General features: G+C 45.0%; 1 protein-coding gene and 1 pseudogene across 1 annotated transcript in view; one reads left to right on the forward strand and one right to left on the reverse strand.

The window, feature by feature from the left end:
* Positions 1-1,506: 1,506 nt before the first annotated feature.
* LOC146185508 (speckle-type POZ protein B pseudogene) lies at positions 1,507-2,658 on the reverse strand (annotated as a pseudogene).
* A 7,040-nt stretch (positions 2,659-9,698) lies between these two features.
* Positions 9,699-25,114, forward strand: part of LOC146185509 (lipase member N-like) — a 28,765-nt gene continuing 13,349 nt past the window's right edge. The window contains exons 1-4 of the mRNA XM_084607846.1: positions 9,699-9,809; positions 11,728-11,953; positions 14,465-14,579; positions 19,154-19,304. Coding sequence (XP_084463972.1) covers positions 9,699-9,809; positions 11,728-11,953; positions 14,465-14,579; positions 19,154-19,304 — 603 coding nt within the window. The remainder of the gene's footprint in view (positions 9,810-11,727; positions 11,954-14,464; positions 14,580-19,153; positions 19,305-25,114) is intronic.

The following is a 25,114-nucleotide window of genomic DNA, read 5'->3' on the forward strand; positions in this document are numbered from 1 at the left end:
TTACTTTAATTCGTCTTTCCCACCCGAAGTCATAATGGCGAGATGCCCATGCACAGTACTCAGCACTTGGTCAAGGTAAAGATTCATACGTGTTGAAATTACTCTGATATTATTGGGGAGCCCTCGAAAAGGGTGTCTGTTTCCCTGTATTTTCTTCCAATCTCTCATTCATCCCTTCCTTCGGGCCGTAGTTGAACTGCCAATCAAAATGTGAGATAGTTAAGTATATTTTTCCTTTCACCAATGTTGGTGACAAGCCGCATATATTACAGCTCTCGCTGCAACGCTGATAAAGTTAATGCTTGCCCTCGCTGAATTCTGCTACTTGCGCTGTGTACCTCAAGTACGTCTTGAATGTTTATATACAATTCCAATGAAAACTCGCATATTATTAAGCGTGCCTTTGAGCTCAGCTCTAGCGTTGGCTTCAGCATTAATTTTTTCATAAACAAAATGCACCCTACCATGTAAGCGGACAGATGTCCGTGGTGCGATGAAAAAACAACACTATATCACTTCACATGGGACTGTCGAAACATAGATGTGGTCCCCAAAATTCGAAACCCGACTGCGGAGCAATGGGAGACTCTGCTGTCCAGCGACCGCTGCGAATACCAGCAAGGTCTGGTATACAGCGAGCCCAACGGGCGGCAGTAACCAGCGGATCCCTGGACTGAGGGCACCCGACCATCGTGCAGAAGTGGACGACGTCGACGGAGAAGACTCTTGTGGATTCAACAAGCAGACATATCTGAAGACGTCCCAAAAACCGCCAAGTCTTATATAGGGCTAAATAAAGTTTTTCCTTCCTTCCTTCCGAAGCCTCGAGACAATGCCGTAGGGGCACCTAAAAATTTGGTTGGCTTGGGTTACGGTGTTTAACGTCCCAACGCAGCTCGGGCTGTATCAGAGACGCCGTTGTGCACGGAGGCATACGTAAATTTCGACCGGCTTGGGATTTCTAACGTGTACTAGCATCGGAGAGCACACGATTGCCTCGCTTTTCGTTTCCATAAAAAAGCGGCCGTCGTGACCAGGACTCGATCCCTCATCCTTGTGTACAGCAGTCGAGAGCCCTAACCAGTGAACCAGCGCGACGGGGTAGCCGTAAAGGTATTTCATTGACTGAAGTAATGTGAAATGTATATTTAGAGCTCAATTGGTATGATATTCAGAATAACTCAAGGTTCAGAAAGCACCAAGCAGCCCACCCAATGCTCCATTAAGAGCAACAGCTCTTTAATCTTTTAGGCCGACTGGTGCACCGATTGAACGAGTTTTACAAGTCCCGTAAGAGCATAGAAAACGTGGAGCGTAATTTCGCCCTGAACATTACTCCGTTTGCCAGAAGATTCGACACATACGTTACTTGATATGAACATTTCTGTACTCCTTATAATTGTTCGTTCAATTTTTTTTTACCCGCATGAAGTGGCCAGATCACTATCCACTTGAAGGGGCGTGAGGACGTCCAGGTTGTGAGTGTGGGTGACAGGCATAGCACCTCTACGGTGGTAGCTCTAAGGAGTCCCTGCTTCGTTTGGCCGGCGGCTCGCCACGCTGGCTGGCCAGCATCAACATAGCTTCTTCCACCAGGTCGGCGCGGAGTTCCCGGACGGCCTTCCAACTGGCCGTCTCCGTCACCAGGTCGATGTGGGCGCAGACAAACTCGAGGGCGCCCCTGCGTAGCTCTCGGGCGCTGTGAGAATCAGCCAGCAGCAGCGTGTCCGCGGCCGTGTCCACGGTCAGTCGCGAAAGCAGCGCGGCCTCGCAGGCGACCTTCAGCCTCTCCAGCTGGTACTTGTCGGCAGCCACTAAAAGCGGCCAAGGCTTCTCGATGCGATCGGGTACGTGCCCTGTGTACACGTACTGGAGTAGATCGGCGAACACGTCGTACTCAACGTCCGCAACGACCACTTCACCGAGTGCTTTCTCCTGCATCGGGTGCGCAAACATGGCCCGGAACACGGGAGAGCGGGCGGCCAAGATGCTCCTGTGGGCGCTGAAGCTGCTCTCTTCCACCCGCAGCGTGACGTCACTGTTGTAGTTGCTATCCAGAAGCCAGCGCAGGTCGTCAGAGAGGCGACACTCTGGTATCGCTGCCGACTCGTTACTAGGCCCAGCGACGATGGCGGAACTCTCCAGGGCACTGAGTTCACACTTGACTGTCAGGGTGTCACCTGACAGAAGTCCACCAGCGTCCAGCCTGAGGGATGTCCTGCTGATGAATTTTGGAAAGCCCCATCCGAAGCCCTTGCGCGAGAATATGCGTGTCTTGAACTGCTTCTTGTTGACTTCTTCTTTACTGGCGTCAATAATGGAAAATGTGGAGGTCGCACACACCCGTCTGCCGTTGCAGGAAATCAGATAGAGCGACAAGAAGTCCTTGCACTCCTCGTCGCAACCTCTTGGGAACAACTTGAGGCGCCAGGTCACATTTTTCCTCTCTCCCGCTGAGAACGTTGAGCTTAGCAGCGCCTGAGTGGTGTCCTGCCGGCAGAGGCTGAAATTTGTAATCGTCCACAGGAAAGACATCTTGACAATCCTCTGGTCGGTGAGACATGCCCTATCAGCAGTCAGACAATTCCTCTTCTTACTGGGTGCCACGACGACGTTTTCTCGAATCGGCGGTGGCTGAGTTACGTCGCCCGACTCCATGTGCGGTGGTGGGGTCCTGGATGGTATGGAGCCTGGAGAGCGAATCGCAGCGCGCGTAGACGCGACCACCGGTGCCAAAATCTCAGCGCCCTTCTTCACATAACCACGCCAGCCATCGTGTAGACCTCTTCTTCCTTCACTCCTCGTGCGAGTTAATGGTAAAATCTATTGACTGACACGCAGACGGTAATTGTGTGAGATAGACAAATATTGCTAGTGTTTTATTAAACATTTATGTGAAAATAAGCTATATTTTCTCGAAACTTTACACAAAACTTATCTAGAGGAGAGCGAATGTTCGAAAATTTTGAATAGTGCTTCCGGTATTCCTATATTTGATTATTCAAAAGAATCTGATCGCACAATTTTTTAAATTACTTGCACTGGACTGAATACGCCACGACTTTTTCGAGCCTTTATAATAGTTGGGAGAAAGTTCAATACTACCGGAGTATTTCTCTTCGACGACTGCTTGAAAAAAAAAAAAAAAAATTGGCGGTTTAATGGCTGTTCCACTGCAGGAATGCATGCGTGCTGGTCATGCTCAGTTGGCATTAGCAAACTGCAGATTGTGAGGAAACTTAGTTTTAATCACGCGTGTGCTCCTGTGGTGTCACGCAGGACAGCGAGTAGCGGCATGTGATAATGAAATAACATACATATTTCATTGCGGTTACTTCGATGTGCCTTGCAAAGTCGTAATCAATACAACATTCAAAATTGCGTGAATGTTGTGTTTTGAAGTGAGTTATTAACCATACCCATAGCTGATAGAGCCTTAGCAATATAGGCGGCAGTTAACTAGTGGGATATGGGAAAGAAAAAAGGTCGTTCAAGCACGAGAACGGCTACTTTGGACAAGCGGCGTCGTCTGGTGTTATTAACGCGATTCAAACAAAATTGGGGTGAGCGTTGGGTGCGCCACATGGATCCACTTGTGCAAATGGAGGCCGCTGGCGGTAAACCTTGGCTCCAGGCTAGAAGCTCGCGCGGATTAACAATCTTGCACCTTTGCAACGTCCTCATTGAAGGTCGTAAATTAAAAACGCCATTCACGGTTAGTACTTCTTTCACCTGACATTATGTGCAAGTAAAACTTATCACAACAACAAACGACAATTTCTCAAAATCTTCTGATAGTAATTGTGCCACTTCAGGGTATCCATCAGTCTTGGTGCACGGAACCGTCAGAGAAGAAACTTACTGAAATTGTAGCCGTGAAATGCATTCCTGCTTTAAAACTGTCCCCCCCCCCCCCTTCCCTCCCCCGAGGCTCGGCATCATCCTGTTGCGATACGCATGGACCAAATGAAGCTTTCAATGCTGCTGCACAGTCCCTTTGTGTTGAAGCGTTTATAGCGCTCGTACATGACCTCCAAGACTGAACGGAGCCACAAGGCTTCGGCAACTTGAAACTCGATCACGGAGGCCATGGCTCATGCGTACTGTTGTCTATCTCTTACCCTGAGGCGTGGCTTTAGCTGGTTCTTTTGAGTGACCAATAAGACAAGGGAGCTTCTTTACAAGCATAAATTGACGTTCATCAAGTTAACATACTGAATTAGTCCTAATCCTTAACACGTACTAGGTAATTCATGTCATAGTGTCTCACAACAGCTATAGATTTTACTACGACCATTCAACGACCGGCTAGGAAGTTTACGACCATTCCCAAAAGTGGCGAGTATTAATCCAAATATTCGTATTCTTTATGACCCACAAGAGAGATGCATTCAATCAACCGCAGGTTTGTGTTGCATTTTCCATGCTTAAACGCTGCCAGGTAATCACACTCCTTGATTTTTTCCTTTCAATTCCCGTTAGAGCTATGCCCCCATACCCTCTATGAAAAAAGTCACGCATGTCGCTGTTTCAGACAGTCTAGATACATACTGCGGCCTCCGTGCCTTCACCTACGTTCATGCTTTGTTCTCGGACAGCACCGCTACAGTCGGCCCGGAAAAACATTGGTGTCAACCATTTTCCGCTACTGTTACGCGGCGCCTCACAGGGTTTTGTTTTATCCCACATCCAACTCTGACTTGCTCTGTTCGGTATCCCGGCCAGCACTGACTGCCATTTCAGTGCGTTGTCACATGATTTACATGAACTATATTGTCCTTTGGATAAAATCAGGTTCTCTCGAACCGCCGATCCCACCTCATGATCGCACTTTATTGAGCGCAGTTGGACCACGGTCAAGCTCTTGGGCACAAAGGCATATACGTGCTGATACATACAGGTATTCTGACTTAAATTTTTGTTTCAAAAATAAATATTAGAAATGTAGGCTTTGATTTCTCGTGGATGAGATACAGTGCCATGGGCGTCACTGCTAACACAGGTTGCGGCAAGGCCAGCTGGTGTACTTGTGCCCACAAAATAAAGCGCAGCAAGAGTTTGGGGAAAAAGCGGTCTCCTCCGTCCGGGCTGCTGGCGAGGCGAACACCGAAAGTGTCAAGCTGAACATCCGGGTTACCCACATGTATTCAAGCTATGCATCCTCCGAGCGTCCGCTTGCAGAGTGCTCCGCAAAACAAAATTTTGTTTGTTCGTGTGTTCCGTTTTATTTTGAGTGCACTGTACGTGGCACATTTGGGTTAAAGTTAGCTCCTAGGCAAGGCCTGAAGCTGTGAAGTGTACGAACGCATACGTGGACATTGCTGCGCACACGCAAAGTATAGCGGAAAGACTAAAAACAAGAGCGAAAAACAGCCGACATAAAACGTTTGATGATTACGGCGGTGCCAGATGCAGAAAAACATGTGTGCTTTAGGACCTTCCCATTGTTTTTCTCACCCAATAGCACTTATAGAGAACCTTTCTTTGGTCTACTGATAGTCTTTCGGGTTAATTATTGCAGAACGTAACGTGAAAAAAAGAAGCTGAACCTTTGATTCAAAGATCACATGGCCTAGAGCAAAATAAGAATACACCGCATTGCATGCGGCGCAAATCCAAGAATCGTACATGCATAAGATGCAGTTAACTTTTATTTGAACGTTTCTTCTCATCAGTAAACGGTTAGCAGTAAACGACAGACGCTTTTTCACTAGGACTGTGCGACAATGAGGACACAGAGAAAGAAGATAATTGTTTTTTGTTTAGAGTTAATAGGCATTGCGGTCATTGCAGTTAGCATGCGCGCCTAGCTTGGAAAATTGGAGGTAGTCGTTTTGTGCTACTATTAGCCCGAGATTTCAAAGCATGCCACGTTCCGAGACGTTAGCGCAAAACGTGGAAGGGACACATCGCCTTCACATACTTTTCGACGCCTATCAAAGACGAAACGCCATGCGTTGCATTGCCGATCAGCCCAATGCTCCTTCCTGCGCGACGAAGCTGTCGAATACGGTGTACCGTCTTCCGACACCGTAGAACAATGAGCTAAGGTGGCAACAGACTTCCTTTTATTTTCGACCTGAAAAATTGTACTGACTCCGTGAGAAAAAGTTGAGTCACACTGTAAGGACTTTTGTGCGTTCTTTACAGCTCTGAACGCGTAGTTACAACTCTTTTCAAGTAGCGCATGCCTTAATATAAACTCCATGAGGGCAACAGGCAATGCAGCGCATGAGAGGTCTATCATCAAAAATGCCCAAGACGAATTTATCGGAGACCTATCGTTGACTGTTCTTCGCTGAAAGGTTTGGAGAAACTGTAAGCATTTTCCATTTGTAACATTAAAATTTCACACCCAACAAAAATACGCTTAGCTTTTCTGCATTGTACTAAAACCTTATATGTTAATTGCCCAGGTTACACCACCCTTCGATCCTCTGGAGCGCATTCGATCCCGTGTGGCCCTGTTTTCTTTGATGGGGGACCGATTGCCGACAAGCGTGACGTGAAAGACTTGGCTACCGCACTCGGTCCCAACGTCGTTCTTCACCATATCGTTTCTCAAAAGGATTTCCGCCACCTGGACTTTGCCACCGCAAATCGGGCGAACGACATTTTGCACAACAAAGCCATAGAAACAATATGGATGTACGCTCCGTAAATTTTGAGATTTCTAGCTTCTGAAGCTGCATGGAAGCACCACCCTTGCAAGCTTTCTCGGGAACCGAAAGCATTCTGTCATACACAGAATACTTCCCTTTGCTATTTATTTTTGGAAGACCAAGGCTCGAAAGCAAAATGTTTCACAAAACGCTGGGAAATCTTAACAGAAATTAAAAAAAAAAAAAAACTGATGGAGAAACAAGGTTTGATATAAAGGCCCTATAGTGTTATGAACAAATAGCAGTGTTCGGAATGCGATCTTCCTTCAACAAAATAGGGAAGACACTTAGTCTTCACGAATTTAAGAATATGGCGGGACAGCGTTAATGACTTCCTCTCTTCTAGCGGCTACTCTGGCACGTGCATCCACTTTTACACCTGGTTCATCTCTAATCTCTTGAACTACACCTTTATTACTTCGCATATATGCGCTAACATACGGTCTTAAGCTACCCCGTTATTTGAAAGGCGATGCCAGTCAGATATCTATAAAGCCTTGCTAGAATCATCCAATACGGACGCGTGACTGCGTGGCCTAGAAGCACCATGTTTTAAACAGAACTGGAAAATTCAATTTTCATCTCAACCATCAACCTCAAATAACAAGTTCGAGTTGGTAGTTGCATGTATGTCACATGGTCTGTGACGTCGCACAATCCGCCGACCAAACATTATGCCCAGACATCTCCACTGCCAACTGCCCCCTACTATAAAACCATACCCCTGATTTTTTTTTTTTTTTTTGCTCACAACTCCAACATAATCGGACTTTCTGCAGAACAGGGTCTTTAATGCTATCACGATAACAACTGCTTGAAAATACGGTAAGCATAGAAACGAGCCCCGAGGCACCTCTTCTCACAGCCTGAAGCCAACAGATTCGGTGACTTACACCTGAGTGCGCTCACGCTGCGTTAGATTCGCTATTGTTGACGACCTACGGAAATCGCTCTGTGAACTCTTCATCCTAGTCACTTGTGTTAGCTCCTCGCTTTAGAGGCTTTTTTAAATCTGCGCGCGCAACAAAATCATGTTTCAATTTACGTCGTTGCGACGGCTTGTGAAGCCTCGAGGGTCTTAAATTTCCATTCATTTCCACTTGTTTCAAAAATGGTCCCGAGCTAGGGGGTTCAACACGTCTGGGAAGCTTGCACCACAAACGCACACGCCCTTTTGCTCCACCCTTCAGAGGCGAAATTCCCCACATGTTTTAACAAATCGTCTCTGAACTAAGGTTTGGATTGAAAAAAGTTGAGCCCCACGTCAGCTACCATTTCCGCCCCAACGAGCACCATTCATTACCACTTGTTTTCTCACAATTCCCCAGCTATTGCACTACTGCACGATCAGCGGGCTGTTTTAATACATAAGATTAGAACGCCCACTATAGCAAAATATATCAGAGCCTGGCCCGTGAAACATTGGTGTAGAATAGGCAAACAGAATAGAGGAAAACTACTGTCAGCACTCTCAGCAGTAATGAGTGACAAATAATAAAAGTGTCAGAGGGAAGAGATTTTGGTTTGATTTAGTTTGTGGAGTTTAACGTCTCAAAGCGACTCAGGCTATGAGAGACGCCATATATGAGGGCTTCGGAAATTTCGACCACCTGGGGTTCTTTACTAGCACTGACATCGCACAGCACACGGGCGCATGGCTTTTCGCCTCCATCGAAAATAGGGCGCCGCGGCCGGCATTTGATCATGTGTCCTTGAGCTCGATAGTCGATTAGGATCCTAGTCTGGGCTAGTTGGTTCATAGCTTTCAAAACATTAACACAGTGTGAAGAAACCGAACACAGGACGAAGACAACACACAAGACGGGACGGGCGCTGACTACTAGCTTTATTCCATGTACAGCCGAGGCACGTTTTGTAGCTACTAAAATGGACCACGTGGATTGAATCACCTGCTGCATAGCTAGAGTGACCACTTTCGGAACGCGTTTTCCTTATCAATGTAGACAATAACATGATGACGGGTACACTCAAAGTTTTTCAGAAGATATATAATCAAAACAAAAATCTGAAAAACGTTTCCAAGAGAAGCTGCAAGCATATGTGCTCCCCGGGGTGCATAAAGTAACATCAGAAAGGCGACAATGTACTGAGTGAATGACACCGCATGTGCCCCTAAAATTAGGAACAGGGACGTAACGAACAACCGATAATAAGACACGCATGACAGCAATAATGGACAGGCTGTGCGAAATTATCGTCTTCAAAAGGCCAGTCGTCCTAAAAACAAACATTTGCTACTGCTTTGTTTGTTTATTTCGTGAAACCACGGCGTGTTTCACAAAAAAACGTTAGAAAATTTGCGACGATAACGTAGAAATGAAGCCCCTTTTGAAAATTAGCGTCTAACAAAATATTAAGCATTCCGCATTAGCTCATTTAAGTGCGAATATATCTGATAAGTTGGAAGGAAAGTAAAGCAACTGTAATTATTGTTTTTTTTTATAAATGTCAATTTACTTTTTAGAAGCCTTAATCGGCCACTTTATTAAGTTGTGTGCTACGTAGATCAATTTAAACAGTTCATTCTTATTTGCTAAGTGTGCAATATGGACGTTATCACGTTAAAACAGTACCCCGCACCTCTACCACGTGTAAGGTAACGCGAAGGTTGGACTTGGCGGATCAGGTTTTATTGGAGACCTGAAGCCCTGGTCGCACACTGTAGTGAACCACACTCCGCGATGACGATGGGTATCTACAAGACAGAGCAGGATGAAGATGAAGCGGCACGTTCACCCGCGTGAAAGATGAAGCGCCATACAGTGCTCACGCTATACAGAGTAAAAGTGCCATGCCACCTGTCGATTCGAGAGGCCTTGGGCATGTTTTTGTCGCCACTCTCCGACCTCGCACGTCCTAGATGTATGATTTCCACCGTGTGTGTGCGCACACGCAAGTGGAAAACAAATATGTAATACGCATTTCCTGTGACGAGGTGCCTAAAAAAACCGTCGCCACCACGCAAATGCCCATTTTAAAACTAGTGAATCTGTATTACGAGGCGAGCGAACTGAGATGGGAAATTCCGGCTTGTTTTGCGTGTTGCTTGCCGCCATTTTTCTCACGGCTCCTGACCGTGCTGCGCCATTCGAAGATGATTTGGAGCTACAAGCCCGCCTGACGCCCGTAAGTAAAGGATATACCACTGTTAAGTATACAGCTCTATGTACACATGCCAGGTTTTCCTTATACCACCTAATTTCAAACAGTAGAAATTAACTGCTTCTATGCAATCGGGTACTAAGTGAAACTGCTCTACACTGAGTTAATATCAGATATCAGGATCTTCAGGAGATATCAAGGCTCAAATGTATATATATATATATATATATATATATATATATATATATATATATATATATATATATATATATATATATATATATATATATATATATATATATATATATATATATATGTGTATGTGTATGTGTATGTGTATGTGTATGTGTATGTGTGTGTGTGTGTGTGTGTGTGTGTGTGTGTGTGTGTGTGTGTGTGTGTGTGTGTGTGTGTGTGTGTGTGTGTGTGTGTGTGTGTGTGTGTGTGTGTGTGTGTGTGTGTGTGTGTGTGTGTGTGTGTGTGTGTGTGTGTGTGTGTGTGCCGCTTGTCGTACAGTGCTCCGAGTGATGTCGTATGATTTCTCCGTACATGTAGCATACATGTTCTACCAAAGTGCCTCCTCTACGCAGCCCCTAGAAGTAGAATTGAGGAAATAATATACTTTGATCGAATATAGAACAGGTGGGTGTGCTCGATCGGAACGTTTGGAATTCGACCAGCGCTGTTTAATATATATCTCGCGCATGTTCATTTGCTTACTTATTTGCGGAAGCAACATATGGATATTTCTTATGACGATATATTTAAAGCGAATATATCTATATTTTTTTAAAACTGGAAGCAGATCTGCTTATAATTACCGCCCTGTATCGCTCGCATGTATTTCCTACAATATCTACAGTACATAATTATGTGTCAAATGAACAGCGATCTTGATCACAATTACTTTAATGCTTTTTATAATAAAGAAGGCTTTAGAAAAACCTATTGCAGTGAAACACGGCTCTATACATTAATACTAATTGACTTGCAGTTTAATGGGAACAATAACCTGGAAACAGATTATATTCATAAACACCGAGGAAGCTTTCCTCTGTGTATAGTGCTCCACCATATGATTTCAAAGTATCATCATCCCAACTACACTATTTAAGCTTATCATGGAATCGTGAGTTCTTTTCGCACTACCGATATCTCATATGAATTAATAATCTGTCCTCGGTTCCTTCCCTGCTGACTGTGGCGTGCCACAGGATAGCCTCCTCGTTACTTTCTACAATCTTATATAGTAAATGATTTGCTTAATAACATATCTTCCTTCGTGCGCATTTTCGCGGATGATTGCACTTTAAACCACCATATTACATCTAGCCAAAAAGTCCTTGGCACTGCAAATTTATCTGCAACCTATTATCGATTGGCGCAAAATTTCGGTTAATGGCCGTTAATGTATATATGTGCAAATGTGACCTCATTCACCCTTAAGCATGTTAGCTGCAGCTATATATACGGTAATAAATATAGTCTAGTTCATTGTGTATCGTACAAATAAGATGGCGTGGCGCTGGTTCTGCTAGCATATATCTTCACACTAAAGCCAAGCAAGCGAGGACTGCGTAACCGCTACTTCTACTTGTACGCCCTTTGAGAATGCTTCAGCCTACTTATGCCCTGCATAGTTCGGTCGAGGTGCTGTTTTCCCCTGCGCTATTCTCTCGTCGTGCAGTTTCAGCCATGGGCTGTATTTGTTGCTGTGCAGTTTTATACGGCGTGGTGTTTTTATACTGTTTTGATAATGTTGAATCAATATTTATGTGGCCCGAAATAAATTGGTGCTGCATGCAGGCACCAGACGGGGTGGTTCCCTAGTTGCGGGACCCTACTGTTTTGTCGTCATGCTCTTTTGTCGTTGCGTTGTTTTCTGCATGCTATTGAGATGAATGCTGCTTTCTCGTGTGCTGTTCTTTCGTGGCACCCGAAGTGCGAGCTGATAAGGTACCACGGCTACCCCTGTGACATCGCATATGCTACCACAGAGGATGGCTACGTGCTACAAGTGAACAGGGTTCCGTACGGAGTTAACAGCAGCGGACCAGCTTTTTCGGAGCAAGAGAACGTGACATGTCGTCGTCACCCAGTCGTCCTCCTACCTCCATTTCTCACCGCCTCAGATGTTTATTTTCTCAACTTCCCATGGCAGAGCGTGGGTGAGTAATGTTCACCTTGCGTTTCAGTGAGTTACATTATTATTCCCGTTCTTATTCCATGTGAATCAATTGATGTGCCAGGGTAGTGCTAGCCAGAGGCGGCATTACTCGCAGAGTTCGCGGTTAGGCTGTTTGGGGTGATTGCAAATACCCTATCTCAGATATAGGTAACTTCCATTGCCAATTACAGCCCAGGAAAATTAACCTACCAGATACAGAAAAATAATTGCTTCATTTCATGCACTTAAGCTTATCCCCAAAAAAGAGCACTGCGCAAGAAGGAAGAAAATTATTGCACAGTTACAGGCATAATATATCCCGCCGTAGTGGTGCAGTGGTTTGGGCGCTCGACTGCTGTGCCCTAGAATGCGAGATCGAAGTCCGGCCGCTGCGTCCGACATTCTATGGAAGCGAAAAGCGATGGGCTCGTGTGCTGTGTGACATCAGTGCGCGTTGAAGAAGGTGGTCAAAATTTTTGAAGCCTCGGCTACGTCTGATAGCCTGACTCGGTTTGCTACTTTAAACAGCATAAACCAAGATAAACTAAACCGAACCAAACATGATTTAAAGCACAACGCACACTTCTGTGCAGACATAAAGATTAAAACAAAATACAGACCGAAGGAGGACCAAAGGAACGACAGCACGCATCATCTACCGGCACTAAATAATATACAGAATCGAGTAGTATTACATTAAATAATGTGAATAAAAGTCGCATTGCTGTTTTGCGCAATTACTATTAAGTCACTAAGTTTTGTTATGAGCTGTTTAGATTTCGCAGATTTGGCAATCTCTTCGGGCGGCGGATTCAATTCGTCGATGGCTAAGTGCAGATAAAATTTTTCGTGAAACTTCGGGCCGCATACGGGTGTGAAGGCGAAAGCTCGCTCGCGCAACGACAGCCGATTTCAACACGCCTGTTGTGCTAGGTCACGTGGTGCAGCGAGGGAGGAGGGCATTTAATTAGACACATGTAAGTTGGTTCGAACCCATATGCTTACCCAGACTACCAGGTCAATGTCAGTTAGGCAGCAAAATGGTAAAATGGGGAACGATGTGCGAATAATGGTAGCGCATCAATTTTCAAACGGAAAATGACAAATCGTACGTACGGTACGCAGTGCTCCTTAAGTGATGACTTAACAGTGAATGCCGTCCCAGTGGCTATCAGGACGGAAGAGCCCAGGCACAGGAATATCTCGCGACACAGTATATAAACTGGGACGCGAGCGAGGGATTCGAACCCACCACCCTCTCTGGAACTCGAACCTTTGACCTCATGCACGGCATCACAGTGGTGACGCGAGTGATGAACTCGAACCTTCGACATACTCTGAGACTCGAATCCACGATCATTTTTGGGATTCGAACCCTACCCTGAGTTCAAATACCGAATCTTAACTTAGGACTAGAGCCCTTGACAATACTTTGGGATCTGACTCCTGTACCTTTCTCTAGAACCATTGAAACTGTTATGTCACACTGATGTCACAAAAATTTTAGTTCCACTTCATGCTGATAACCTCCATGACAGGTTCTGAGGGCAAGAATGCGCCTCTTGAGCGAGAACGACGGCTGAATGTTTATTGGTTTGGTCAATGGTTTATCGGGATCACCGTCCCAGAGTGATTCAGGCTATGAAGGAAATCGTAGTGGAAGGCTTACTATACTTAAAAGCTTTTGGTTCTCTGATGTGCGCTGGCATCGTGCAATACATGAACAGTACATGGCCTTTCGCCTTTATCAAAATAACTATCGCGGCCGGGATCCGACCTGATCCACCCGGCTGAGTATTCGAGCGCCCTAACCCCAGAGACAAGGAGGCGGGGTCAGTTTTACTTGTGCCAGTCTAGTATTCTTGCGCTAGTGTATTTCCGAAAGTGAATGAGCACACCATTTACGCTGACTATCGCAGCTCAGTTATCTGTAAATATATGGGGCGGACAGTTTGGCGCAGTAAACTGTCGGAACTTGTCGCGAGCGATTTACGCTACAAACTGTAATCCGTATCTTTATGACAACTCGCGTGAGAAAAGAACTCTCACTTGTCTCAACTTTTCTTTTTAGACATGCTTTGTTTTTCGCCATGCATCGGTGACATCACCGGACGAACACATAGCTGACTGCCGCATGCTGATTTTCACACAAGCTTGCAGAATACAAATAATCCGAGCCAACAACCACGTTTATGCAGTCCAATAAGCCGAAGGATAAAACTTAGCGGATGGTTTTGCTATTCCATTCATTTGCATTTGTTTCCACCCCACTGGGGTTGCTCACTGGTAAGGCCACTTGACTAATAAACCGGAGTACCAGGCTAGAAATTTTCTACAGCGACCATTAACGCAAAAGAAGTCCGTGTGCTATGTGAACACAGAGCTCGTTAATGGTCCTCAGTTGTCGTTCAAGAAAGTAGAAACGTTTACTAGACTATCGTGACCACAGTAACAGAAACAAATGGCAAACTTATACCTAAATCTGGATGGCGAAAACTCTTATTTTTGGCAGGCTTCCTCCTCGCCGACGCAGGCTTCGACGTATGGTCTATGAACTCAAGGGAAGCGAAGCAATACTCAAACCACACCACCCTGTCGCAAGACGACCCCAAGTATTGGAAGTTTAGGCAAGTATTGCATCAATTCTCCTGTTGAATGGAATACGCGCATTTTACCTGAGCAAAGATGTACCTGTGCCTGGGTTGGGTATTATTCGACCTTAGGCAGAGCAGCAATGCCGGCGCCGTACTAAATGCTTCATATTTACTAATCCGCCTTTAGAACTACCCTCATCGATGCCCATTGCGGCTGCATCCTCGACAGACGTCGCCTTTTTTATCCCTTTTATCCCCAGTCTAGGAACAGATATTGCAGACAGGAAATGATAGAACCTCAATCAAACCGACCACTTGAAGTAAGTGGAGAAGGACTGTGACAGAATTCAGGGAGGGAAGATATGCCGTAGTGGAAAGGTTAAGCGCGCCGTCTTGCGCTTCATAAGCATTTTCTGGTTTCGCAAATATTTAGTTAATTAGGTTAATTTTTCTAATTTGCTAGAAATTGAGGTTAGACAATGTGATTTGCAAAGTTAGAGAGCACCTTCACAAATCCCCATTTTCATTATTTGCATCAAGAAAGCATCACCTTTATCTTTTTTCCGAGCTAAAAAAAAAACAAACGCGAAATACAAATACATCACAATACTAGTGAAATCGCGCGCCCCGATTGTGCTGCTCTCAGTCATGGTTTGAGTGAAAGAAATCGGCTGCGGTCATGGCTCCCCGGCGTCATTGGAGCGGCAGGCCGATATGTCTGCGATGGTTTCTTCGCCGGCATCAGACAGCTGCGTTGCTCCAACCATTACCAGCGTGTCAGCTTGGCGCTGCAACGGGGGCATCGAGAGAGTCGATTCCGACTCGAGTCACGGCTGCAGCGGATTTCATTCGTTCACATCACAATTGAGATCACCACAATCGTAGCACGCGAACGTGATTTTATCTGTATTTCGCTGGCTTTCTTTTGAGCTCGGATAAAGATACACGCCAGGCTTTCTTTATCGCAATTATAATGGAAGAAAGTTTCTGAAAGGGCTCTCCAGCTTTGCAGTCCACATTAACTGTTTAGTTTGGTTTTGTTTATGTGGTTTAACATCTCAGAGAGACCCAGGCTATGAGAGACGCCATAGTTGAGAGCTCCGGGAATTCCAACCAACTGTGGTTCTTTAACGTGCACTAAAAATGCACAGCACACAAACGCCTTGCTTTCGCCTCCATCGAAAAGCCGCCGCCGCGGCCGGGCGCAGTAGTCGAGCGCCGTAACCACTGTATCACCACGGCGGGTCATTTATTTTTTAAAGTCATTATTTAGTAAATTACTTTAGTCTACTTAATTAGCTAAATATTTAATTGCAAAACAAAATGTTGCTATGGTGCGCAAGACGGCTGGCAGCTGTATTGAGAAAATTCGTTTGAATCTCATGAAATGGGAGTGGATTGAAGTTTTGCAGTGGAGTGGGCGGCAAATGCTGAAATACAATATTGTTGTCTGTCTGTGGGTGTCTTTATAAACGTTGGTGATTAATGTCCCTCCTTAAACTTGAACTAAGACATCTGGGAAGTTAATTTTTTTCAGTTGAGTATTTGTGTGAAAGAGATGTTTTGGATGGAAGTTTTTTGAATGAGGTGATAAAATGAATGAGTTCTTCCGCAGTTTCTTTCAAATTACGAATATATGTCGTGTACAAAGCGTTTGTAAACAGCTGGTTTGGTTGGATTATAAGGAGAGAAATATTGATTCACTTTTGTTCAATAATAAGTTGCCGTAATTTGTCGCCATGTCTGTGCCCATAGCTATACCGCTCGTTTGAAGATAATATGAATTTTTGAATTCAAATGCATTAAGCTTAAGGGAAAAATTTGTGAGCGCCTCGACTGCTCTTGGATTAGGGGGATTTAGTTTTATGTTCTTTACAAGATCCGATCATGGCCTGTACTCCGTCATCATGTGGGATGTTAGTATAGAGCAATACTACGTCCACGGTAACTAGAAAAGCTCCACGAGTGACGTTCATATTGCATTATTCCTTTGGGAAATGATTTGTGTCGCGTTTCGTAAGATGGGTGTTTCGGAGCGAATCGATGGGAGACTGGATGTAAACTGATATTGGTTCTGAGAGTGTACCAGTACCGGAGAGAATAGGTCGCCTTGGGTCATTCTACTTGTGTATTTTTCCGCAGATAGATTTTTCAGCAACAGCGAATTTTACCTTGTAGTGGTATTTCTACTTCATTCATTAGCCAAGTCAAAGTTTTTACTATGATGTTGTAGTGTTCAACAATGAAATAGGAATAGAGTTTCTTATAGAATTTTTGGTTATTGTGATGGCGGTTGCCCTCCTGAATATAATTATCTTTGTCTGAAATAACTATTCCTCCACCTTTTTCTGCGTGCTTGATGAAAATGTCAGTTCGCTTGCTAAGGAAAGTTAGAACGTTATGCTCTTTTTTTCTTTAGGTTAGGTGGGCCAGATTTCGATGTCATGAAAGCGCGGAGAATGTCCTTTTGTAATGCGTCTATGTTGGCTGGTTGGCTGTAGCAAATATTATTTGAGTTCGGTTTTTTCGAGGAAATATTCCTTCAGCCTAATAGTTCGGAAAATGTTATCTAGATCCTTCAATAACTGGCATTCATTATATTTGCCCCTATTTGGAGAACTTCAGGTTGCATAAAAAAGCGTATTTTTCATCACATGTGAGTTAGGAGATTGACAGGTGAATTATGTTTCCCTTAACGTGTGACTCTAGGGATGTTCAGTCCAATGTGACTGGAAATTCGTTTTTGTTTTAGTTATTGGTTTCGGGTGATAGTATGGAAATGTGTGGTTGTAATTCTATTGCGCGTTCTATACCTGTCCAAATAACGATGCTATCACAGGAGAATTTCATGTTCCTTAGAACCAATTGGGAGAGTTTTGTTCAACTGGAGGCGCTCGAGCTCATTTGCCTCACTGGCGCATAAGTCGCTTATGTGCCATACAACCCCATATAACTATTATTTGCCTCAGATGCTGCGAGTATCATTTTGCTTCGCGCCCACCTCTCTTCAAGTGTTAGTGATGCCAACGTCTGTTCGAAATGCTCAGTTGTTATCTTCAAAAGGTTAAGGACATCATGAGTAGCTCTTTGCCCCATGCTACTCGATGGGATTCCGAAAGGTTGCTGATTGATGGTGTTAATGATACCAAAGGTCCTTTCGGTGCAGTTTCTGATGTAAGATATATTTGGATAGACTTTACGTGGAGCTGGTGCCTGTTTCGTTTATCGATATTTCTTAATCTGGAAAAATCCCTGGAGCGTGCGGCATGACTAGAAGGGAAATAGTTGTGCTCGCTTGGTTGGTCTATCAGTTTTTTTTTTTTGTTCTTTTTTTTCGTTGGGCTAAGCCACAGCTTAGGCTGAGGTTATACCTATTGATGTGGTGACCTCATACCCGGTGTTCTGTATGCTGGCAGAAGCTCGCTGTGATGGGGCTGACATGGGACCCGTACGTGATTCTATAGGTCCGTCGGTGTGGCAACTAGCTGGTGATGTATCGCCCAATACGACGGAGGTCGGTAGCAGAGGCGGGAGGCCTAATGATGAGGTGCTCGGGATTTTGATATGGGGTCTCCTGTCGTAACTCTGGATGGCCTGGTGGCGTTTGCAGGCGCAGTAGAACTTGCTGATCCGTGTGTCGGGGTTGACAGCCGATCCCGGCGGCATGGGGTCGCATTTGTCCTCGTGGATGCGGGGTCGGCCTGATATTTTAGCGATAAGCTGTGCGAGAAATTTTTCGGGCCAGATTTCGGGTGGTGGCCTTGCAGCCAAGGTGCCCGTCCCTACTTGAGAATATATTCGGTTTCTTCGATGGATATATATATATATATATATATATATATATATATATATATATATATATATATATATATATATATATATATATATATATATATATACATAGAGAGAAAGAGCATACTTTACTTGTATTCTTGTGCAGCGTAACCGCGATTGAAAGGCTACTGACACAATCTTAGCCAACCTTGCGTACGCACATGAAATGACTGTTTCATGACAAAAGTCTAATCGGGAAAGTGCGCACGCAAGATTAACGAGGTGTTGTCCGTAAGCAAGGATGGCAAAGATTGTATCAACCCCCTCGATCGCACTGAACAAGCAGAGATTTTCCTACATTGATGACCCAGTTCATCCCTGCTGACGGTTGTATACGTTTCCCTGCCATTGAGTGTCATTATTGTTCAATAAGATATGCGAGTTTAGGGCGAAAGCACGAACCAGGAGGAGAGTCGTAATGCAAGAACTTTTCTTGCTTGCGAAGAAGTCGCATATCAGCACGTTGTCTTGCATAGCAACGCATAACAGCTGCATAAAAACACGTTACCGTGCATAGCAACCTTACAACAGCTGCATACATCAACACGCTGCCGACGCAGTGGGAAGCGCCGTAGTATGGTGCTGCAGTCACGCTCCCAATGAATAAAAGCGGGGACTTAATCAGCGATAAATGTGCGTCTCACTTCAGCAAACTACAAAGAGCTAGGCTGCAGTGGAGTAAAAAATGCGCAGCACTGATTTCGCACGGTATTCAGATTTCAGCCAAAATTAACTGCAGTTTTCTCATCTTCTTATTTATGATTTCATCGCAGTTTCGATGAAATCGGTCGCTTTGATGCGGCAGCAACCGTCAACCTCATCCTGAACGTGACAGGTTGCCCCAACGTAACAATTTTGGGAACTTCACAAGGAACGGCGGCCGCTTTTGTGTTACTGTCCACGAGACCGGAGTTCAATAACAAGGTGAGGGCCCTTTTTTTTCTAAGGCGAAAGCCTTTAATGGCTCATACTGTCGTGGAGAAAGTGTGTCCCGCTTTTGTGGTGGCTGTCGCGTGGCGTTCCTTGGCGCGCGTTTGTGTGGAATTGCAGATGGCAGGAACGCTATACAAGGTTAGACTTATCAGGTTTTCGCCTTTCACTACTTCAGTCCCTAAAGGCCCTCGTAATTTTTTTTTATTTGTGTGTGTATGTTTTTTGCGGTTCTGAACAAGTAGGCTTAAATAAACTACTATACTTAGGGGCGTCATAGGCTGCCTCTACGACTGCCTCTTTTTGCTGTGGTAGTTCAGAAAGTCAGCAGTCTAATCTCCGCATAATTATGATCTCTTTACCTGTGTCTCGAAATCACGTACTATTATGAAAAACAAATTATTGGTTTCCTCAAAATTAAAGACTACAATTGGCCTGGAAAGTCTCTAATAAACCAAGCTATATTGAAAGACTTGTGTTGCTTAAAATGCTGCTTTAAAGTTTGTCCAAGTACGAGTCAGTGCTTTGCAGGATTATTGGAGTAATCAATTTGTCCAAATGCCCGCACGCTGAAACGGAACCATCGCCCTCGTGACCGGAATCTTTTGCTTTCATAAAATAAATGACGACGAAACTCTGTACTTATCGCTAGGCAGACAATTACAGTGGTAGGGTTTCAAATTTATTCAACAAATAATTTTTAGAACTTGTACTAAAGAAAGGAAAGAAAGAAAAGTAGGCTTGAAAATCAATATGCAGAAGACTAAAGTAATGTTCAACAGCCTCGGGAAGGAACAGCAGTTTACATTAGGTAGCGAAATACTGGAAGTAGTAGGCGAATATGTCTACTTAGAGCAGGTAGTAACCGCTGATCCGGACCATGAAAAAGAAATAACAAGAAGAATAAGATTGGGATGGAGTGCATTTGGCAAGCACTCGCAGATTATGACTAGCAGCTTACCGGTATCGCTCAAGAGGAAAGTATACAACAGTTGCATCTTGCCTGTACTCACCTATGGGGCTGAAACGTGGAGGCTAACCAAGAGAGTTCTACTTAAGTTGAGGACAACCCAGAGGGCTATGGAACGAAAAATGGTAGGGGTAACATTAAGAGATAGAAAGCGTGCAGAGTGGGTCAGAGAAATAACTCAAGTTACCGACATTCTAGTGGAAATTAAGAAGAGGAAATGGACATAGGCAGGACATGTAGTGCGAAGAGAGGATAACCGATGGTCGCTGAGGGTAACAAAATGGATTCCAAGGGAAGGAAAGCGTAGCAGGGGGCGGCAGAAAGTTAGGTGGGCGGATGAGATTAAGAAGTTCGCAGGGGTCAAGTGGATGCAGCTAGCACAGAACCGGGTTAAGTGGAGAAATATGGGAGAGGCCTTCGCCCTGCAGTGGGTATAATCAGGCTGATGATGATGATGTACTAATTGCGGACATCTCAGCGTAACTGTCAGAGCTTTGTCTTTAGTGGGGTAAAGGAAACGTTATATATACAGCGTTTATCAAAAAGTCACTATTTAGAAATCGATAACATCATGAAATGTAACCATTAAGGTAACGGCTCCGGACTAGGGAAAACGAGGCTGTTTCCCACAAGCTTGGTGTGTGTGTATATATATATATATATATATATATATATATATATATATATATATATATATATATATATATATGTGTGTGTGTGTGTGTGTGTGTGTGTGTGTGTGTGTGTGTGTGTGGCATCCCAGAGACTGTGGACCATATAATATTGGCGTGCCCAGCGTATGCGCGCGAAAGAAGTGTGCTAGCGGCTTCCTTGAAGCGTTTAGACAAGAGGCCTCTGTCGGAGGCACTGCTCCTGGGCGCTTGGCAGGACAAGGGGAAGGGTGTCCAGGCAGTGCGTGCTCTTTGTCGTTTTTTGTGTGCCAGCGGACTTGATTCGCGCTTGTAAAACAAGCTACTGTGTCTGTATATGTATTTCATATGCCTTCTCGCACATCGTCACCCATCATGACCTTCTTTCTTCTCTCCTTCTCCTTCCCCAGTGCAGAGTAGCAGGCCAGATTTGAATTATTCCGGCCAACCTCTCTGCCTTTTCCTTTCAATAAATACATCTATCCAAGGAAATAAGTAAACCAAAATCTTCAAAGCACGGTTTCTGCTCTACGTTTTCAGAAACGAGTATTCAAAGAGGACTCTCTATGCTTAATTTTCCGATCAGGAACCAATGAAAACGAAGCAATTGCGCCAGAAACGCTCTGGGCTGCACCCTAATGCTAAACATGCAGCGAATCTCTACGGCAACAGCAATCTCTTTTGCAACGAATGGGGACTTGTCAATAGTACTCGCTAGTAAGGTGGAGCATTCATCGCCAACCGAACTAGGATAAGACGAATTGGCATTACCTTTTATTTTTTATTACAAAGCTTTCGGTTGTGCTTACACAGTCAACTGACGATGCTGCAAAATCGAGAGAACATCGCCGTCGCTGAGCAGGGGTGATGCGATACGCGGACGCCCCTTTGGGCACCGAGCTTGTCATTCTATAGCTCGGCGTTGAGACTTCTCTCGGGAACTTTAAATTATTCTATCATGTGGGCTACGCAAACGCCTGATCCCAAATTCACGCACAACGCTTGAGCAACGTACAGGATGACGTCATTTTTCAGAAGCGCATCGGAGCGCCGAAGTATATTCCGTAAATGCACTTGACCAGCATCCTCTGGAATAGGATGTTTACTCGATACGATTGCCAGAAAGTAATGGCATCATATAATGTTTCTTATGCCAGTTGTTACCTTGCCTGGTGTTTGCGGAGTCCGAAGTTTCTCTTTCACGCGGCACTCGATTCGCGCCCATCGTAGTTAGTATCCTCGGCATATGATAAAAGGGGTCGTGAGCTGCCGTGACGTCACCGTACGTGTAGCCCCTTACTGCGCGCAGCTCTTGGCCATTCATCATGTTTAAACAAGTTACAAACAATATAGGATGTGTACGAAAGAAAGGAAAGGAGGTTACCGACTAGTATAGCAGTTTTCTCATGCTGATAGAACAAAAGAAAAATACGAAAGTTATGGGGGTTATTCTCACAAGAATGCGCCACAGGAGGAGGGGGGGGGGGGGGGGTTATACGCTACAGTCGCCTTCTAGCCCCGGCATGCCAGCCCTAACAGACAGAGCTTTGACACCCAACCCGCGGTGCGAGAAGTCGCTACTGTGGTGGGTTCGGGGGGTCAAACACCGAGTTACGTACTCGAACAGAGCTTATTGTGCTCGAGTACACGGCAAAAATACAACACTCAAATAGAACCGCGGCCCTTCCTACCAGCCCGCGTAATCTTGTGTGTTAATTACGCGCAGCCGTCTAAGGGTGGCAGAGAATTCGCGTGTATCCACACTGATCTAAACTCAATGAAAGTGATGATACATACAACAAGGGAATGTAAATTAATGAATGCCTGCCCTTGGGGCTGGCTGAATAGTTAGTCCGCTTGATTACTCAACCCAAGGACACGGAATCTCATTCCGACCGTAGCGGCCGCTTTACGGTGGAAGCTAGCGCTCCTGTGCTATCCTATGTCAACGCCGGTCAAGAACCCCAAGAAGTCGAAATTTACAGAGTTCTCCACAACGGCATCTATCATAGCCTTAGTCGCTTTGGGACGTCGAACATACCTTACAAACCAAAGTAGATGAACGGTTATTACACGCTTAGTCAAATGTATAGAGCTAGTTAGGACAGCAGCCTCTGAAACTGTTGATAAGAATTTTATACTTTATCTGGCCTTGGTAATTTTAGACAGCATTATTAAGAACCTCTTGATTTCGTGTTTAAAATACGAACTTTTCTTTCAAGTTTATCATAACGCCTGAAAAACGCACCCTATACATGTCTGTGCATTTACGGAATACTCAAAAACTAAACTGCGATTTACGTGCTTCCGTCTCCACTTAGAGATTGTGCCCCTTATTAAGCAGCCATTATGAGTTTCGCGCAAAAATAACTACCCATTAATCATAGTGTTCCGAAACGGCCAGTGTGAATGCTCTTTATTGACTCCCCATGCTGCCAAGCTGCATTTAGATATCATGATTTGGCAGTCCAAAGTGCGTGCGAAATGAATAGGTGACTGCTTTGTGAATTTGTCAATGTTGGAGTCATAAAAGGCGTTTAGCAGCTATAAACATGGCTGCTGTTGCAAACGAGAGAATGATTTCGTAATAAAAGCTTGCATCATTACCCTCACTTCAGAAAAATGTCTAAAATAAGCGTGCATCTGTTGGGTCACTGTCCTCAAAACACTACCTGACACAAGTTCTGAGAATACGGATTGAGAACTCGAAGCATCGGAGCAAAAACGAGATCGCTCCTCAAAACAGTGGCCTTCGCGCATGCGCAGGGTTTATTATCGAAAATACGGCGCGATCGCAGGTGCACGAGGTGAAATGTCGGCATGGCTAGACAGCATCAACTCTGCAGTCGTCGCTGCTCTGAACTGCTTGCAGTAACTATGTTGAGAATCTGGCCAGCGCCCTCAAGATTTATACGCCGCGAACAGCAACCATAAAGGAAATGTTCGAAAACTTCAGAGCAGGAACCGACCGTCGAGCAACGAGTGCAGGCGTAACCGGGGGACAAGGAAATTCCAGCCTCCTGCTGCACATCCTGAGCATCCAGAGCCACGACTTTCATGGTTACTTAGTGTCTTCACATCACGGGATTGCGTCTTCGCCGTAATCACGACTCAACACCGTATTGAGAGATGTTGCTCGAGTTCATATACGGTTTATGGCTTGGCAATACGGTGTTACGACCAAGCATCCGCATTTGCGCGCTCTATTGTTCGCCTGTGGGCATGGAAAAGTTTTGTGAATATGTGGTGATGGTCCATTGGCTCTAAGTGAGCCTGTTTCCAGGAATCCTGTTTTGTAAGCATGTTTTGCTTTGTGGACAACCTGCAAATGCCAAATTGGCCCTGTCAAGAGAACGTCTGGAAAAACACAAAGAAACGTCCCCCTGCGGGAAATAGCAGGAAGTGCTTTCTTTTGTTCACCCTTCCAGTCGAGAAGTGCTATCCTCCAGTGATGAATGCCTCTTATCCAAAGGAGACGACAGAGTGACATGTCCGCTGACGTGCAGGACAAGAGAAGAGCATGACTCATACGGCCATTAAGTGATTTCCCGGGAATGCAGGAAAGATTTGCAATTGTCGAAAAGGGACCATGTTGGGAGCCCTATGCGGCGCCACGTGCACTCGGGTTTCTGAGAAGTAAAACCCCCAGAACCAGCCTGTGGTTTCTTTGCTGAAGAATAGAAATGTACCTCCTCTCCTCGCCGTTCCCAAGCTTTTCCCGCCAACAAGTGATCACGCCCAACGAATGAATGCCGGACCAGTCAGTGCTTCAGACCATCAGTGCAGTGATGTGTTCGATTGGATGCCGATACCTGAGGGGCGTGCCCTGGATTTGGTTGGTCAGCATCTTCAGAGAGGGGCTGGACATAGGGGGTTTTTAAGGACGCTGCAGAGCACGAAATGTCGCTCTGGGCCCTGGGTAAACGGCTCATCCAGTCGCTTCTCGCTATGAACTCTTAACGCTTGCCATATTGCTGATGTACCCTTCTTTTTCGTGTAAATAATCTTGTAAATAAGTTTCTCAAAGTGCCATTAAACCTGCTTGTACATATTTTACCAACTTCGAAGATTCAGTCCTTCTTCAACCCCGAGTCTCTGCACGCTACCAAGTGAAGGCCGGGTCGCCATAGCCCCAGCGTCACGACAACTGGTGGCAGCGGTGGGATCTGAATCTACAAGCCACA

This window comes from Amblyomma maculatum, chromosome 6 (genome assembly GCF_055883805.1).
Source record: "Amblyomma maculatum isolate TAMU_Amacu chromosome 6, ASM5588380v1, whole genome shotgun sequence".
NCBI classification, from domain to species: Eukaryota; Metazoa; Arthropoda; class Arachnida; order Ixodida; family Ixodidae; genus Amblyomma; species Amblyomma maculatum.